Source organism: Sus scrofa, chromosome 13 (assembly GCF_054392235.1).
Source record: "Sus scrofa isolate SSC_HxYL_T2T_F1_AM1 chromosome 13, Sscrofa_HxYL_maternal_Yorkshire_Landrace_v2.0, whole genome shotgun sequence".
Taxonomy (NCBI): Eukaryota; Metazoa; Chordata; class Mammalia; order Artiodactyla; family Suidae; genus Sus; species Sus scrofa.
Genome location: NC_139395.1, coordinates 177,452,344 through 177,471,643, shown reverse-complemented (window position 1 = coordinate 177,471,643; position 19,300 = coordinate 177,452,344). Strand labels below are relative to the sequence as shown.

General features: G+C 38.2%; 1 protein-coding gene across 1 annotated transcript; it reads left to right on the top strand.

The window, feature by feature from the left end:
• Positions 1-17,925: 17,925 nt before the first annotated feature.
• On the top strand, positions 17,926-18,906 carry LOC110256360 (olfactory receptor 5H8-like). Its single transcript, XM_084989988.1, has one exon. The coding sequence runs from the start codon at positions 17,947-17,949 to the stop codon at positions 18,904-18,906; it is 960 nt and encodes a 319-aa protein (XP_084846114.1). The 5' UTR covers positions 17,926-17,946.
• The last annotated feature ends 394 nt before the right edge of the window (positions 18,907-19,300 follow it).

The following is a 19,300-nucleotide window of genomic DNA, read 5'->3' as shown; positions in this document are numbered from 1 at the left end:
GAGCCCCACCTATTATCTACACCACAGATCATGGCAATGCTGGATCCTTAACCCACTCAGCAAGGCCTGGGATTGAACCTGCGTCCTCATGGATACTATTTGTATTCATTAACCACTGAGCCACGACTGGAATTCCCTGGATACAGATTTTAATGGGGCATATTTTCCAAAGGATGAAGTATTATGGACCTTTTTATAAACTTTTCTTGGGAAACTTGACTGACAGTATTGATAGCCAGCCTAAATCCCACTGTATCATATTGATAAAGCTAATGGGAAATATATCTGTTAATCATTAAAATTAGTTGTCAGGTTATATAAACTTATGGACATTCATTATTTCATTTTTATTTTTTTACTTTTATATTTTTATGATAGCTTCCAATTTTGGCTACAGTGTTCTGTCAATTTTCTACTATACAGCATGTTGACCTGGTTACACATACATGTATAGATTCAACAGTCTGCATCTATTAACCCCAGACTCCCAGTCCATCCCACTCCCTCCTCTCCTCCTTGGCAACAACAAATCTTTGCACCAAGTCCATGATTTTCTTTGCTATGGAAAGGTTCATTTGTGTCTTATGTTAGACTCCAGATATAAGTGACATCATATGGTATTTGTCTTTCTCATTCTGATTTACTTTACTCAGTACAGCCAAGACATAGAAACAACCCAAATGTCCATCAACAGACAACTGGATTAGGAAGATGTGATATATATACACAGCAGAATACCACTCAGCCATGAAACAGAACAAAATAATGACATTTACAGCAACATGGGCGGAACTTGGAACTTCATTCTTATTTATTTATTTATTTATTTTACTTATTTACTTATTTATTTTTTTCTGCTGTGCAGCCTGGGGACCCAGTTACACATGTATGTATACATACTTTTTCCTCCCATTGTTGTGTTGCTGTGTAAGTATCTAGACATAGTTCTCAATGCTACACAGCAGGATCTCATTGTAAATCCATTTCAAGAGCAATAGTTTGCATCCATTAACCCCAAGCTCCTGATCCCTCCCATTCCCTCCCTCTCCCACCAGGCAGCCACAATTCTATTCTCCAAGTCTATGATTTTCTTTTCTGTAGAGATGTTCATTTGTACTGTATATTAGATTCCAGTTGTGTGATATCATATGGTATTTATCTTTCTCTGACTTATTTTACTCAGTATGAGAGTCTCTACTTCCATCCATGTTGCTGTAAATGGCATTATGTTCTTCTTTTTTATGGCTGAGTACTATTCCATTGTGTACAGATAACACATCTTCCTAATCCAGTTGTCTGTTGATGGACATTTGGGTTGTTTCCATGTCTTGGCTATTGTGAATAGAGCTGCAATGAACATGCAGGTGTATGTGTTTTTTAAAGGAAAGTTTTGTCTGGATAGATGCCAAAGAGTGGGATTTCTGGGTCATGTGGTAGTTCTATGTATAGATTTCAAAGGTACCTCCATACTGTTCTCCATAGTGACTGTACCAATTTACATTCCCACAAACAATGCAGGAGGGTTCCCTTTTCCCCACACCCCCTCCAGCACTTGTTATTTGTGGACTTATTAATGATGGACATTCTGCTGGTGTGTGGTGATATCTCATGGTAATTTTGATTTGCATTTCTTTAATAATTGGGGATGTTGAGCATTTTTCATGTGCTTGTTGGCCATCTGCATATCTTCTTTACAGAAATGTCTATTCAAGTCTTTTGCCCATTTTTTCTATTGGGTGGTTGACTTTTTTGCTGTTGATTTGTATGAGTTTCTTGTATATCCTAGAGATTAATCTCTTGTCAGTTCCATCATTTGAAACTATTTTCTCTCATTCTGTGAGTTGTCTTTTTGGTTTATTTTTGGTTTCCTTTGCTGTGCAAAACTTGTCTGATTAGGTCCCATTGGTATATTTTTGCTCTTATTTCTGTTGCCTTGGGTGAATGACCTGAGAAAATAATCATGAGGTTGATGTCAGAGAATGTTTTGCCTATGTTCTCTTCCAGGAGTTTGATGGTATCTTGTCTTATATTTAAGTCTTTAAGACATTTGAGTTTATTTTTATGCATGGTGTGAGGGTGTGTTCTGGTTTCATTGCTTTGCAAGCAAATGTCCAGGTTTCCCAGCAATGCTTGCTGAATAGACTTTCTTTTTCCCATTTTATGTTCTTGCCTCCTTTGTCAAAGATTAGTTGACTATAGATGTCAGGGTTTATTTCTGGGTTCTCCATCTGTTCAATTGGTCTATCTGTCTATTTTGGTACCACTACCACACTGTTTTGATGACTGTGGCTTTGTCATATTGCTTGATGTCCGGAAGAGTTATGTCTCCTGCTTGGTTTTTGTTGTTCACAATTGATTTGGCAATTCTGGATCTTTTGTGGCTCCATATAAGTTTTTGGATGGTTTGTTCTAGTTCTGCAAAAATGTCATGGGTAGTTTGATAGGGATTGTATTGAATCTGTAGATTGCTTTGGGAAGAATGTCCATTTTTACACTATTAATGTTTCCAACCCAGGAACATGGAATATCTTCCCATTTCTTTACATTTTCTTTAATTTCCTTGATTAATGTTTTATAGTTCTTGGCATATAGGTCCTTTACCTCCTTGGTCAGGTGTATTCTGAGGTATTTGATTTTTTTGGGGTGGATTTTAAAAGTTATTGTATTTTCGTATTCCTTTTCTAAAGTTTCATTGTTAGTATACAGAAATGTGACTGATTTCTGAGTGTTAATCTTATGTCCTGCTACTTTGCTGAATTTGTTGATCAGTTCAAGTAGATTTTGGGTTGAGTCCTTAGGGTTTTCTATGTATAGTATCATGTCATCTACATACAGTGACAGTTTTATCTCTTCTCGTCCTATTTAGATGCCTTTTATTTCTTTTGTTTGTCTGATTGCTGTGGCTAGGACTTCCAAAACTATGTTGAAGAGCAGTGGTGAGAGTGGGCATCCCTGTCTTGTTCCAGATTTGAGTGAGAAGGCATTCAGTTTTTCTCCACTGAGTATTATATTTGCTGTGGGTTTGTCATAAATGGCTTTGATTATGTTAAGAAATGTTCCCTCTATACCCACTTTAGCAAGAGTTTTTGTCATATGTTGGACTTTGTCAAATGCTTTTTCTGCAGCTATTGAGATGATCATGTGGTTTTTTACTTTTCTTTTGTTAATGTGGTGCATGACATTGATTGATTTGTATATGTTTTACCACCCTTGTGAATCTGGGATGAACCCTACCTGGTCATGATATATGATCTTTTTGATATGTTGCTGGATTCGGTTGGCTAAGATATTGTTGAGAATTTTTGCATCTATATTCATCAAAGATATTGGCTGATAGTTTTCTTTTTTGGTGGTATCTTTCTTTGGTTTTGGAATTAGGGCGATGGTGGCATCATAGAATGTCTTTGGGAGTGTTCCTTCTTCCACCTTTTGAAAAAGTTTAAGGATGATGAGCATATGTTCCTCCTTGTATGTTTGGTAGAATTCGCTTGTGAAGCCATCTGGTCCTGGGCTCTTATTTATTGGGAGTGTTTTTATGATGTATTCTATTTCATTTCTAGTGATCAGTCTGTTCAGATGGTCTATTTATTCTTGATTCAGTTTTGGCAGGCTGAAAGATTCTAGAATGTTGTTCATTTCTTCCAGATTGTCAGATTTGTTGGCATATAGTTGTTCATAGTATTTTCTTATGGCTTTTTTTTTTTTGTATTTCTGCTGTATCTATTGTGATTTCTCCTTTTTCATTTCTTATTTTGTTTATTTGGATTCTTTCTCTCCTCTTCTTAGTGAGTCTAGCCAGGGGTTTGTCAATTTTAATTACCTTTTCAAAGAACCAACTCTTGGTTTTATTAACTTCCTCTATTGTTTTTTGAATCTCTATTTTATTGATTTCCTCTTTACCCTTATAATTTCCTTCCTTCTGCTGACTATAAGTCTTTTTTGTTCTTTTTCTAATTCATTTAGGTGGTGGGATAAGTTGTCAATTTGAGATTTTTCTTCTTTTTTTTAGGAAGGCCTGTATCACTATGAATTTCCCTCTGAGCACTGCTTTTGCAGCATCCCATAGATTTTGAGTGGTTGTGCCTTCATTATCCTTTGCTTCAAGGTATTTTTTAATTTCCTTCTTGATTTCCTCATTGACCCATTGGTTTTTTAGTAGCATATTGTTTAGTCTCCCATGCAGTAGGTTTTTTCTCATTTCTTTCCCTGTGGTTGATTTCTAGTTTCATGCCATTGTGGTCAGAGAAGATAATTGAAATAATTTCTATACTCTTAAATTTGTTGAGGTTAGCTTTGTGTCCCAAGATGTGGTTGATTCTTGAAAATGTTCCAGATGCACTTGAGAAGAATGGGTATTCTGATTTTTTTGAATGTAGTGTCCTGAGGATGTCAATTAAGTCTAACTTTTCTATTCTTTCCTTTAGGATCTCTGTTGCTTTATTGCTTTTCTGTCTAGATGATCTGTCCATTGATGTGAGGGGGGTATTTAGGTCTCCTACTATGATTGTAGTCCCATCAATTTCTCCCTTTATGTCTGTTAATATTTGTTTTATGTATCTGGGTGGTCCTATATTTGGTGCATATATATTGATGATAGCAATCTCCTCTTCTTGAATGGATCCATAATCATTAAATTGTGTCCTTCATTGTTTTTCCTTGTCTTTCATTTTAAAGTTTATTTTGTCTGATTTGAGTATTGCAACCTGTTTTCCTGTCATGTGCATTGGCATGAAATATTTTTTCCCAGCCCCTCACTTTCAATCTATATGTGTCCTTTGTCCTAAGGTGAGTTTCTTGTAGGCAGCATATTGAAGGTTTTTGCTTTTTTATCCACTCAGCCCCTCTTTTGATTGGAGCATTCAGTCCATTGACATTTAAGGTAATTATTGATAAATATGTATTTAAGGTGATAATTGATAGATGTTTATTTATTGCTGTTTTAAACCTCATTTTCCAGTTGATTCTATGATTCTCCATTCTTCCTTTCTTTTTTTGGCTGGATGGTCTGCATTTATTTTCTGCTTGAGTGTTTTTCTTTTCATTTTTTGTGAATGTAATGTTTGGTTTTGATTTGTGCTAGCCCTGTTTTTTTAAGTATGTTACCCCCTTCCTATTATTGTGTGTTTCAGCCTGATAGTCCTGTAGGTGAACACTTCATTGCCATACTAAAACTAAAAAGAAAGAAAATTAAAAAAGAATCTATTTATTTCCTTACTTCCCTTGCCCACATTTTTGATCTCAATGTCTTTTTTCTTAAAAATTTTATTTTGTTTTAAACATGTTCATGATTAGATCTGTATGTTCACCTATTGAAGTGACTGCTCTCTGATTGTGGTTTCCTCCATCCTAGTTCTTCCTCTCTCTCTCTCTCTCTCTTTTTTTTTTTGATTTAGAGAAGCCTTTTAAATATTTCTATTAGAATGGGTTTTGTATTGCTGTATTCATGTAGCTTTTGTTTGTTGGAAAATACTTTTATTTCCCCTTCTATTTTAAATGATATTCTTGCTGGATAGAGTATTCTAGGCTGGGTATTTTTTCCTTTCAGTGCTTTAAATATCCCTTGCCATTCCCTCCTTGCCTGTGGAATTTCTGTAGAGAAAACAACTTATAGCCTTTTGGGGGTTCTCTTATAAGTGACACTTTGCTTTTCTCTCACTGCCTTTAGGATCCTCTCTTTATCATTAACTTTTGCCATTTTTATTATGATATGTCTTGGTGTGGGTCTATTTGGGTTCAACTTGTTTGGGGCCCTCTGTGATTACTGTATCTTGATATCAGTATCCTTTAGACTTGGGAAGTTTCCAATGATAATTTCTTCAAATATATTTTCCATCCCTTTATCTTTTTCTATTCCTTCTGGAATTCCTATTATGTATAGATTGGCCTGCTTTATATTATCCCCTAGGTCTCTGATATTGCTTTTATGTTTTTTTTTCATTTGGTTTTCTGTCTGCTGTCCTGTTTGGCTGATTTCCATTATTCTATCTTCCACATCACTAATTCGTTCCTCTGCATTATTCATTCTGGTCTTTATTGGCTTTAGCAGTTTGTATCTCTGCAAATGAATTTTGTAGTTTTTTTCTTGACTCCTCCTTATATTTTCTAGTTCCTTTCTGAGGGAGGCTGCATTACTGTTCATATCTGCTCTTCATTCCTTCAGCATTTTCACTATCTCCCTTTTAAATTCAAAGTCTGTCAGACTGCAGAGGTCTGTTCCAATATTGACTGCTTTAGGTGAGTTCTCATGTTGGTTTAACTGGGAATGGTTTCTGAGCTTCTTCATCTTGCTTGTTATTTTCTTTTTTGTGGTGGAGGTGTACTCCTTGTGGCTGGGAAGGGTTTGCCCTGGCACTTCTCTGGAGTGTTTCCCAAGGGCTGGCAGTGTTGGCTGGTCTTTTTTGAGGCAGCTGGACATTTCCTGAGGGTGGGCAGGGCTAGAAGCGTCACTCTGAAGCCAAGGAGGACTTCCTGAGGGTGGGCAAGACTGGCAGGTCCACAGCATAATGATTGTAGACTTCCTGTGGTAAGGGAGAGCTTGCTCTGGTGTTTCTGGGCCGTGGAGCACTTCCAGGGGGTGGGCAGTTCTGGGCAGTTCTGTCGGAGTGCAGTGCCTCCTGAGTGTGGGAGCAGCTATCCGGGCCACTGGGAGACCAAGGAGCACTTCTCCAGGGCAGCCAGAACTGGCAAGACCACCCTGTGGTGGAGGTAGACTTTCTGAGGCCTGGCAGGTTTTTCCCTAGTGCTTCTGGGCTGCAGAGCTCTTCCAGGGGACAGGTGGGGCTGGGTAGCTGCTCTGTGGGAGTACAGCATCTCCTGAGGGTGGGAGTAGCTGGTGGGGCACTCAGAGACAAGGGAGCCCTTCCCCAGGGCAGCCAGAACTGGCAGTACTGCACTGCAATGGAGGCATACTTCCCGTGCCTGGGCAGAGCTTGCTCTGGTGTTTCTGGGCTGCAGAACTCTTTCAGTGGGCTGGCAGTGCTGGGTGCTACTCCACAGGGTGTAGCCCCTCCAGAGGGCGGGCAGGCCAGGCCAGGCCAGGGAAAGTACCTGAAGTGGTCAGCTTCCTGCGAGTTGTGAGGCCAGCCCTCCAGGAGGGCAGGTGGCCTCAGGTCAGGCATGCATGGATTAGGGGAGAAGGGATGCACTAGGTAGCACCGCTCTCTGCTGGCTGGTGGGCAAGAGCACTACTGGGGTGCAAGGAGTATTCTATGGCAGCCCGCCCCTCGTGCTCTCTTCTCCCCAACACTGGCACCTTGTCTCTCCTGCGGGTCCAGCTCTTCTCCCAAGTTCCCTCTGTTGTGGCTTTCCACTCCACAGCCCTTAGTGTATTGCTCCCTCCACCTGTGATGCACTGCTTCCTAGTCCCCCAGGCAGTCTCTGCACTGCCAAACCCAGCCTGCTCCCTCCTGGGGACTAACCTCTGGAGCTGAGGTCTTGGTGCCCAGCACCCACCCTAGCGTCTCAGTTTTTGGTGACTGTGCCAATAGTTCAGGTGATCTGTTCAGCTCTCACTGTGCTTTTCAGATCTCAGACCCACTGCTGTGCTCTCCTCAGGGTCTGGAGATCTCTCTGACTTGGTTGATCTTTCCATCGATTAGGTGACTTTCCAAGGTGTGGGTTCCCTTTCTCCTTCCCAGTTCCCTTTCAGGAGTGCTGATCCAGTCCCGATTCCCCTTCTCTCACTCTCCTCTTTTCTCTCCTTTTACCCAGTTATGTCATGAGATTCTTGCTGTTATTGGAGGTTTAATTTCTTCTGCCAGCATTTAGTTGCTGTTCTGTGTTAGTCATTTAGTGTGGGTTTTTTTTTTTGTGGTGTTTCTGGGAGAGGGCGAGCAAGTCCCCCTACTCTTCTGCCATCTTGCCTTCTCCCCCTTCAAAGAAATTTCATTTGCGAGTTATTCCTTTTGTTATGACAATATGATGATATCTTGTTTGAGAAGGTTCTAAATCAGCCTTATTTAATGACAATGGCTAGCAATTCCATTATATTTCTATCTTTTTTAAAAAATAAAGACATTCACTAAACCTACAGTGAGTTTTGGTATTAGGATTGTCCAGAGTAATAAAAACTATATATATACATATCTCCACACCCACCCACATCCACAATATAAAATCTAGATCAATATATATCTAAATCTATATCTATATCTACATATATATCTATAACTAAAAACATTTGTTATAAGATAACTGTGTCACATATTTACTAATGCTAAGAAGTCCCATCATCTGGTATCAGAAAGACAGAGACTCAGGGAAGCTGATGTTAGTATTAAAGCCTGAGAATAGGAGAGCTAATGGTATAGATATCTATTCATGTCTGAAAACCTGAGAATGAAGAGCACTGAGAGCAAAATAAGAATCATAATTCCAAATAATCAGTCCTCCTCTACCTTTTTGCTCCACTCATGCCCACAATGGGGTAGATGATGGCCATTGAATTAGTTCACAAATTCAGTACTAATATTTTATAGAATCATCCTCAAAGACACAAATAAAAATAATGTCTAACCAGATATATAGGCATCCCTAGGCCATGTCAACTTGACACATAAACTAAAGCATTTCCAGTCTCCCTGTGGCCAACTTGGTGCCCATACACAATTCCTTAAACTGTAATTAAACCTTAAATGAAGACAATAGCACCCCTGGGCCAAGGTGGCAAAGCAGGAAGACTGTGAGCTCATGATCTCTCATGGACACACAAACATTAAAACTCTTTAGGGAACAATTATTAATGAGAAAGGACAAAATCAACCAGGATAGATCTTCTACAACTAAAGATAAAAAGAAGGAATTCCCACAAGACAGACGGGGGAATGAGTAGTTGTATAGTCAAGACACATGCTCCTCAGTGAGTGATCCACAACTGGGAGAATAATTACAATTGCAGAGGCTCTCTCCAAATAGTGAGGGGTGAGTCCCACATTAGGCTCCCCACCCTGGGCATTTTATCTCAGGAAAATGAGTTTCCAGAATGTTTGACTTTGAAGGCCACCAGGATCACTTTTGGATAATCAAGAGGTTGGGCTATAAAGACTCCATTCTAAAAAGTTCCATACAAAATATCACACGGAATGTCCACCAGGGGGCTCAGGACCTGGACCCACACACCAGCACACAGGCACTAAATATGGAGAGCCCCAGGCCTCTGCAGTCAGAGAGCCCAGGCCCTAGCTCCATCCACCAGTGAGCAGGCACCAGCCCTAGGGCACTCTTGGGCCAGGCCCAACCAACTGGCAGGCTGAGAATGAATATTGTTAAACTAAACATGGTATCCAAAGCAATTTCTACAGTCAAGACAATTCTGATGGAACAGCATTGACACTTTTCACAGAACTAGAACAAATAATTTAAAAATTTGTATGGAAATACAAAAGACCTCAAATACCTAAAAAATCTTAAGAAAGAACATAGCTGGGGTATCACACTCCCTCATTTCAGACTATACTACAAAGCTACACTAATCAAAACCGTATGGTACTGGCATGAAAACAGACACAGAGATCAGTGGAACAGCAAAGAAAGCCAAGTGGGTGAGGCACCACTTCCATTTCCACCCTTGATTCCAATACTATGTATTGAATGCTGATATAAAATATTACAGTTTTCTGAGGAACCTTGTGTTTTTATGGTATTGTAATCCAAGAAGTGCTATAACTAAGTTCTAAAAGTCCATTCAACCATTCTCTTGAACTAGCTGCTACAGGATTTCTAGGGAACACGGTAAATAAGCTAATTTCATAAAAATAGAATCATTACCACACTTCATTTGCTGTGAAGTGAATTCCTTGATCAGAAGCAATGCTGTATGAAATATCATGACAGTGGATGAAAATTCTCTAGGTCCACAGATAGGTGTTTTGGCAGAAGCACTGATGACAAGGAAGGAAGGAAAATCTGTATCTAGAGTGTCTATTCTCATAAGAACAAAACACTGATCCTTTCAGGATGGAAAATTGTCCAAAGTAATCAATCTGTCACAAGATAGCAGGATAATCACCCCAAGACTAGTGCATTATAAGAGACTTAGTATTGCTTTCTGTGCTGTCAAATGGGGCACTCAGAAATGGCCTTGCAAAGCTGGCCATGCTGAATGCAAGTCCATGTTGCTGAGCCCAAGCATAACTTCCATTTCTGCCATCATGGCCCATTTCTTAACAGGCTCATTTAAGGAGGAGAGGGGTTCCTGAAGAATGATGTTAATTGTTGTCCAGAGACTGAGTTATCCCAGCCATTTGATTTTTAAGGTCTTTCTTTGCTGAAGTCACCCTGTAGTGAACATTCATGTGGGACAAAAATATCAGGGGTTTGTGCATTTAGAAGAATCTATCCATATATTTCTTTCAAAGGTTTCCTTGGTATAATTTTCCAATATCATTCTTCAAAGTACCTTACCATCCAGCTAAACCACTGGCTAAAGCCCATGATCATTATATCATCATAAATCTTCTCCTTCTATGTAGAACACTCAAAGTTTTGCCCAGTATGAGGATATTCCATCACGACAGTCCTACATGGATGTCACAGAGAATGTTGATAGTACTGCAGTTGTCCACTCTCAAAAGGTGTTGGCATGTGGTACAGATTCATTGGAAAATCAGGTCCAGGTAATATATTTCTCTATCTATTTATTACAGAGAACACTGTCCACACCATCATGACGCCATAGTGCAGGCTGGGATAGAGAAACTTACTGGTGCCCTCGGGGCTTGCTCAGACCAGAGAGTGAACATACCACTTCCACTTGATAAAGGAAAACCTTGTCCTGCCCATTTTGTAGCTTGGTGGGTCATATAACACCAAGTTCATGAAATGCAGCTCTGATCCCATAGAAAACTTGTGGCCCATGGTTAAGCATTCAGTCCTTAATAAAGCCCGGTAGCAGACCAAGAGTTATTTCTCACACAGGGAATAGTTATTGGCAATGGATGCCAGGGCTTTGCTCCAAACATAAGTCTGTCTAGATTTTAACCTACAGACATCCCCAAGGCTCCAAGCAGCATCGCTAGCTGCTACTACCACTCTGAGCACCATTCTCTGTGCTGGGTCATGTGGCTCAAGTGTCAGAACTACTTGCACTGCAGCCCATATCTTTGGCAAATCCTTCTTCTATTTTGAGCCCCACTTAAACCTAGCAGCTTTTCTGGATACTTGTTAAATGTGTTGGAATAGCACACCCAGAGACACATGGTGTTGCTCTAAAATCCACAGGTGGTCACGAGGTTTTTTGTCTCTTTTTGGTTTTAAGACATGCCAGATGCAAAATCTTATCCTTCTCTTTAGAAGGTATATCTCCCCTTGACCCAGACTAGTGATCCCCTAGAAATGTCACTGAGTTAAATGGCCCTAGATTTTTGATAGATGCATTTTTCACCTTCTTGATGCAAATGTCTGCTAATAAGTCTACAGGAGTTGCTATTTCTTGCTCACTAGTTCCAAACAGCATGGTGAACCAGTGTTATATCTTCTGCCAGGGAAATAAATCAAGATCCTGGAGAAAATATTTGCAAGTCATATATTTCTATAAAAGCAGTATATCTAGGATATTTGGAAAATTCTCAAAAGTCTATGACAAGAAACTATACAACTCCATTAAAAATGGGCAAAACCTTTGAACAGATTTCACAAAAAAAGATATATCACATAAGTCAAATAACAGAAAACTATGCTCAATATAATAATACCAGGGAAAGGCAAAGGAAGAGCACGATGTGACAACATGACCCACCTATTAAAATGATTATAATTGAAAAGACTAGTCATACTGAAAACAACAATGCAGACCTTTGTACTCATCCATAGGCAGGAAAATGAGTTAAAAGATAATTACAAAAACTGACAGGGATAGTAAATTTATGTCAGGTTTGGTTTATGTCGAAGCTACTAATAGACATTCCCTTACTTACACCACCCATCTGCTGAGGTTTCAGTCACTTGTCTTTGGTCTACAGAGTTTTTTCATGCCTTTTTTAGTTTTCACTAGCACACTTCTAAGTACACAGGATAATGAATTAATGAGCATACCAAAGTTGACATCCTTTGCTTTCCCCCATCGGACAATAGAGTTCCAAGTACATATTAAATATTTTCCAATTTTCAGAATCAAAACAAAACATTACCATTTTTGTATTATACTATTTTGACCCAAATAATGTCATTATATCTCTTAATATAAGTTCAATGGCAAAGTCTCTGTTGATAGTTAAAGTCAAAAGGGAACATGAGGCTACTATGTTTAACATCCCTCAATAGTTTTCCTTTAAGTTGGGATAAAGAACAAAGTCTCTGATTTGGCCTCTAGCTTTTCTGAGATCCAACCCATGTTGGCCTTCATTGTCTATTCTGTCTCCACTTTGCCTCTCTCTTTGCACACCAGCATGTACTTGCCATGTTTTTGTTTTTGTTGTTGTTGTTGTTTTTCCTTAATAATCTAGCTCTTACTAAGCTGGCTTGCAAATGAAGGAAGACCCAGAGGATGGCAAATGTCCAGAGGCATCATCTTGTTGGAAATGAAGAACTTCAGGCCCCACCCTGACCTAGTGATACAGAATGCGAATTTTAAGAAAATCACCAGGAGATTCACAGGAACTGAAGTCTGAGGAGCATTCATCTAGGCCACCTCCTATTGTGTTCTTCCCTTGATTGATAAGTAATATTCCTCAACAATTTTCAGTGTAAAGTGGGAGTTAGTTGTAAGTCTGGATGTGAGCTACAGTTTCCACGAGGGGGACAACCTTCTTGGGGCTGGCTCCTGAGGAGAATTTAGAACTTTGATGTCATGAAAATCAAGCCTGATTAGCTAAGCCAGACCATCCTGAACAAAGCACTCAGAGTATCACAATTCATAGATAAATTTGGAGTTTGCATAAACCTGTCAGAAATATCATCTGTGGTGGAAAGACTGGAATTTCACTTGTTAAAACTGGCCCTGTCAACAAGGACTTGATGTTTATAATTTCAGAGTCTGTTGCCTTATGGAATAACCTGAATTCCTCTTATATGTCCAGGTGCATAATGCCCAGTAGAAAAGCTTAGTTTTGTCCTAAAGGGAATACTTAAGCATTATCAGGGGAATTTCAGTTCTCCTCTCTCCTGGCAAAAACAAACAGTTGTACAACTGGATGACTCTATTCAAAACAAATTCATATAAACAACATGTTCCTGAGCTTGGAAAATAAAGCTTCCAAAACGAGTCAGTGTAGAATGTATTGCTGCTTGTGTTATTGTCATTGCTGTGCCATTATACTATTTTCTACTTCACTACACTGAAAACTGAGAGGGTCTCAACAATTTCTTAACAAACATTGGTAAGAGAGAATTATTCTATAATATTCATTATTGTAATAGATAGTAAAATACTAGTAAATGTGTAAAAAATTTGATTTGTTTTATATGATATCAAAATAGCCAGTTGAAAATGGAAAATAATGAATAATTTGCATATTTTATCATTGTGAATAAAATCTGGATAAGAAAAATAACTCTAAGACTATACCGTACTCTCTGATATATAATTATCTCATTAGAATAATTAAAATGACTCCATAGGATACATTTTGGTGAATTAGAATGTCAAACAAATTAAAAATCTTAGGGATTTAGGTCATTATATTTCCTACATTAGAAATCTTCCTGATAATTGTCTTTGAAATCCTTATTCCATTGAGTTACTCATATTCTATGATAAAATTTTAAGTTAGTTTACTTAAACAGTACCCCTCTCTCTCATTTCACCCACTTCTGACAATAAGGTCATTGAAAAAAATACCTATATGGAAAATATCAGAAAATGTTTCTCCAGTGCTCTTTTCACCATTATGACTTAGTAAGTACTCACATATTGAAATGAAAAATTTGACTGTTTAGTTTTGGGAGTGCATGAAAGGAAGCCCATTTCAAATAAATTTAAATTTAGCAATGCAATTATTGACATTGTTTATTTATACTGCTTGTATTCAGTTGCAGTCTTTGGCTCAATTATTTTCTGCTGTCAAACTGCTGGAAAGGCAAAATCTGTCCAGTAAATTCAGCAGGATTTCTAGGGAGAGTCAGCTTTCATCACAGTAATAGCAAAGATAGGAGGCAGTGGTAGTATATTTAATAACAATACAAATTTATTAAGTAAAATTAAAATGAATGTCTCCATTTCATATATAAATTCCATGGGAAAATAAATTGAGGATTTTGAATAAAAGAAAAAGAAAGGATTCCCAGTGTTGACAACCTTTTTTTCTTTTTGTCTTTTTGTCTTTTTAGGGACACATCTGTGGCATATGGAGGTTCCCAGGCAAGGGGTGTAATCAGAGCTATAGCTGCTGGCCAACATCACAGCCACAGCAATGCCAGATCCAATGAAAACCAGAGTTAAGATGAATATTTGAGCCCTACTTCTAAGCGTATCCCCTTATTTCATCTAACCATTTCTCTGGTACTTCCTCTCTTCCTCTTCAATGCCTTCTCTTTCCTGCAAGTATCCATCAATGTCCTTTCACCTCTTCCTGCTTCTTGATTTCTCCCTTCCTCCCTCAATTTCCCATTTCACTGCTTATCCTCTCTCCTATCAACACCTGCCCCCGTCTCTTTTGACAACTTTCATGACATTGTTCCACAAGACAAGAAATTCACCTCTGTTCTCCACATCTCAGATGCTCTGTTTCATTCTCCACCCTGCTGTGCCACTTGCTTCCCATTCACTTTTCACTATTTGCTGACTCATCTCTAATACAAATTGGCAGCTGCTCTTACTGAAGCCACTAAAAGTCTCTTAAATCCTACATGTAGTGATCTCTGTTCACTCCTTACCCTGTCAGAGCATTTGTTTTGCTTTAAGCATGGTATTCTCTTTGTCTTTCAGATTATTTTCCTTTCTTTGAGTTCCCAACACGGAGACCTTCAATTCCCTCCCTCTTCTCTGATCATTCTGCTCAGTACCTTTTCTCTGGTCATTTCTTCTTCTTTCTTTTTTTTAAATAAAACAATTTTTTTCTCCTTTCTTTTTTCTCTTTCTTTCCCTCCCTCCTTCCTTCCTTCCTTCCTTCCTTCCATCCTTCATCCCTCCCTCCTTCTCTCTCTCCTTTCTTCCTTCTTCCTCTTTCTTTCTTTCTTTCTTTCTTTCTTTCTTTCTTTCTTTCTTTCTTTCTTTCTTTCTTTCTTTCTTTCTTTCTTTCTTTCTCTCTCTTTCTTTCTCTCTTTCTCTCTTTCTTTCCTTCTTTCCTTCTTTCATGTGATCCTGGGTAGAAGTTTTCTGGGTAGAAGAGACAAAAAATTAACTGAATGGAAATCACTCTAAAAAATTAATACTAAAGGAGTTTTAGAAATTCTTTGGAGAAATATACTGAAACACATACAAAAAACTATTTAAACCACCATCAACCAAAATCCTGTCCCAGCTTTGGCTCATTAAGAGTTGCTGTCATTGCTGCTAAACTTGAATGCTACAGCTTACACTGATGAGGCCATTTTTGTGGGCAGAGCATCCATTTCGGTGTCATGATACTTCTTCCTTGCAACCAAAAATCTCTTATAACCAAAATCTCTTTGGTCCACATTTGACTTTTTTCTCCCCTCTTCATATTCCTAATCCAGTGTAGGTAAGGTTGAGTGGCTAACCATAGATCTGGTCCCCTCACTATAGGTTTAAGAGGAGTAAAATTCAGTTTTCAGAATTTTGGTTCTAGAGCGAATGACAGTGTATGTCTACCACCAAGAATTAGGTGGCAGAAAAGAATAGCAGAAGTTATCCATCTAAAAAATGAAGTGTATACATTTTAAGTTAATATAACTCCCTCACATTTATTTTCATTATTTTTAACCTCCTGCACATTGTCCACTGGATAGGTCATCCATATTATGCTTTCAGACACTTCAGTGACTTCCAAGCCATTATTTCTAGTAAGCATTTGTAGAATCATATTGCTAAGTTTATATCATTTTGATGTTTACAAGATGTTCTTTGCAAAAAGTGGCTGCTTTATCTGAGTTTTCAATCTCCATTTTCCAAGATCATCTACCCAGACACTGCGGGGAGCCAAGAAGATACAAGGAGCTGAGGAAGGGAGCTTGCCTGAACAGTGCAATTCTGAGGGCAGGCTCCTAATCAGGATGAGGGGCCTTTCTGAATGATGCAATTCTGAGGGCAGGTTCCTAAACAATGGGATACCTTCCTGAACAGCGCAATTCTGAGGATAGGCCCTAAAAGACAATAAGTCCAGCCCGCTGACATTAGCGGGGAACTGAGTTTTCCAGGAAACAATTTCCATTTTGCATTGCTGAGTGGGGATTGTTCCATGGATGACTTACTCCTTTCTTTTCTTTACTTGTTATTCAGTTTTCCTCAGACTTTCCTGATTATTTATTTATTATTCTTATTTTCCATTCTTATTTTCCTGTAGTGGTTTGTGATTTAACGAAATTACAATAATAATATAGTAACAATTTCCTTCTAAAGGACTTTCCCCTATTCAATTCCGACTTAATTAAAAACATAGTGTTTATCTACTAACTAGTTATACAGTAAACTTTAGAGTTAGGATTTTAATGAGGTTTATAGAAGTTAGACATATATTATTGATGATCAAAAGAAACCTAGTTATGAGTTTTGTCCTTGATTTTAGAAGCTTTTAGTGATAGCTGGCTAAGTTGATTTGTATATTCTCATACTGTCTCTCTGCCAAGGACACTTTGAAGATAGGCACTAGTCTGAAGACAATAATTGTTATATTTGTGGCCTCTTCAGCTTGTAAAAATTGGCTGGCCATGAGATGGTTTGTGCTGGGTCTCCTCTTTCCCACATGATATGTTGTGCCTGTTTGTCCTTGAATTGTACTCACTAAATTTAGTTAAGTTGAAGATTTTAGAACATGATGTATTGCTGCTGTACCATGTGATTGAAAAACAAAATCTAAAAGTTGACTAATGTACTTTTAACACTATGATGTAATCTGTAGTTAGAAACTGTCTATATAATCAACCACTTATGCCAATAAATTTTGAGCAGTCCAGCACCCGGAAAGAAGAGGCTGTATCCATGTGCATTCACCGACGCCATCCCTCTCCTCTCAGGACATGCACTCCCTGGCCGCTGGAGCTGAACTCCAGCAAGACACCAAGTGAATGTTTCACCTTTAGGAACCAACCCTTAACATCTAAGATGTCATAAAGTCCTAGGGGGTCTACATTCTGATTTATTTTGATCTATCTCTTTGCCTTCCTCAGAACTCCTAACGTCCTGTTATACATGGACTAAGAAGCTCACATGCACTTTAATCACCTGGGGAGCATTTAGAAAATACATATTACTAGATACCACTTATGACCTTCTGAATCAATTTCTATAATACCTCAGAATCTGTATTTTGTACCAAACTCACTCAGAAAACTATGATATGTAATCTGGTTTTCAAATCATCGGACAATTGTCCCAGCTTCTTGACTAGTATTTCTGACCCCAAGTTCTTCAATCTCCAGCCTCTATTCTACAAGCAATTATTTATTTAAAAAAGCAAGTACTGATTCCCATCTTAAACATTTTCAGGGTTTTCCTGCTTCATGAAAAATAAAATTAAAGTTCCTTCACATCTAATTCAATTCACTTAAAAATCCAGGCCCGTCTAACATTTTCTTTTGATGCTACTTCCATGAACTAAACAAAGGATTAAACTACCTCATTCAATAATTTCCCCATACATTTGCTCATGTTCAGAATGGCTTTCTTCTTTTCTACATATGTCTATTACTATACATATTTTGAAATACAACAACTGCATGTTTTCAATATAACAATTTCCATAATACTTTCATGTTTTTAGTAAGAATAAATAACATAAAGGCATTTAGGCTGGTGTATGGTTTTATTTAAATTATCCCCACCAAATTTTAATTGTTAAATTCTTAACTGTCTTTTCACATTTCATTTTATTTCAGAGGCCCTTCATTAAGGATATGGGAACCAAGAATGCAACAGAACTGACAGAGTTTGTTCTCACAGGACTGACATATCCACCAGCTTGGCAAATCCCACTGTTCCTGCTTTTCCTCATGCTGTATCTTGTCACGATCATGGGGAATCTCGGTCTGATTACTCTCATTTATAATGACCCTCACCTTCACATCCCCATGTATTTATTTCTTGCGAACTTGGCATTTGTGGATACTTGGTTATCCTCCACAGTGACCCCCAAGATGCTGGTCAACATCATTACCAAGGACAAGATGATATCTCTCCATGAATGCGTGGTACAATTTTTTTCCTTTGGAGTCAGTGGAACCACAGAATGTTTTCTGCTGGCTACAATGGCATATGATCGTTATGTAGCTATATGCAACCCATTACTTTATCCAGTGATTATGACTAATAGGCAATGCCTGAGAATGCTGGTCTCATCATTTGTAGGTGGTCTTAGTCATGCCTTAATTCATACTGGTTTTTTATTCAGATTAACCTTCTGTAATTCTAACACAATACATCACTTTTATTGTGACATCATGCCATTGTTGAAAATTTCTTGTACTGATCCTTCTGTTAATGTTCTGATGATATTTATTTTCTCTGGCTCAATTCAGGTCTTCACAATTCTCATTGTTCTTGTCTCTTATACACGTGTACTCTTTACGATCTTAAAAAAGAGGTCTGTACAAGGTATAAGGAAGGCCTTCTCCACCTGTGGAGCTCACCTCCTATCTGTCTCTTTATACTATGGGTCTCTTCTCTTCATGTATGTGCGCCCTGGGTCTGCACAAGCAGATGATCAAGATATAATTGACTCTCTATTTTACACTGTCATAATCCCTTTCTTAAACCCAATTATTTACAGCCTGAGGAACAAGAAAGTTATGGATTCAATGAGAAAAGTTTTCGAGGGAAAATTTAGATGTAAGAAGAATATGTGTTCCTTTACGTGAAAAGAAAACAAACTTGTACAGATTACATCTTGTTATGTGTAGATTAGTGCTTAACATTTTCTTTCATCATAATTGTCCTGTTACTTTAATGACTTCAAATGTCAGTGCCTCATAAATTCTTCAAAATACTTGTGTATGTTTTGCAAAACAGAGAGGCCATTTCATCAAGTGTTCATGCCACACTAAATTAACTTCAGCAGAAATTAACTTGAAAATATTTTATGTGTCTTTATATTTTTCATTGTGGCTTGATAAGTACAATTATTAAACAGTTGTGAAGCATTAAAATAGTGCTGTGCCTCTGAAAGGTACTTGAGTTTGAGGTACTTGATATAGCTGTACAGCATGAAGAGTCATACCTCATTTAGCTCCACAGAGTGGGCATATTTGTAGT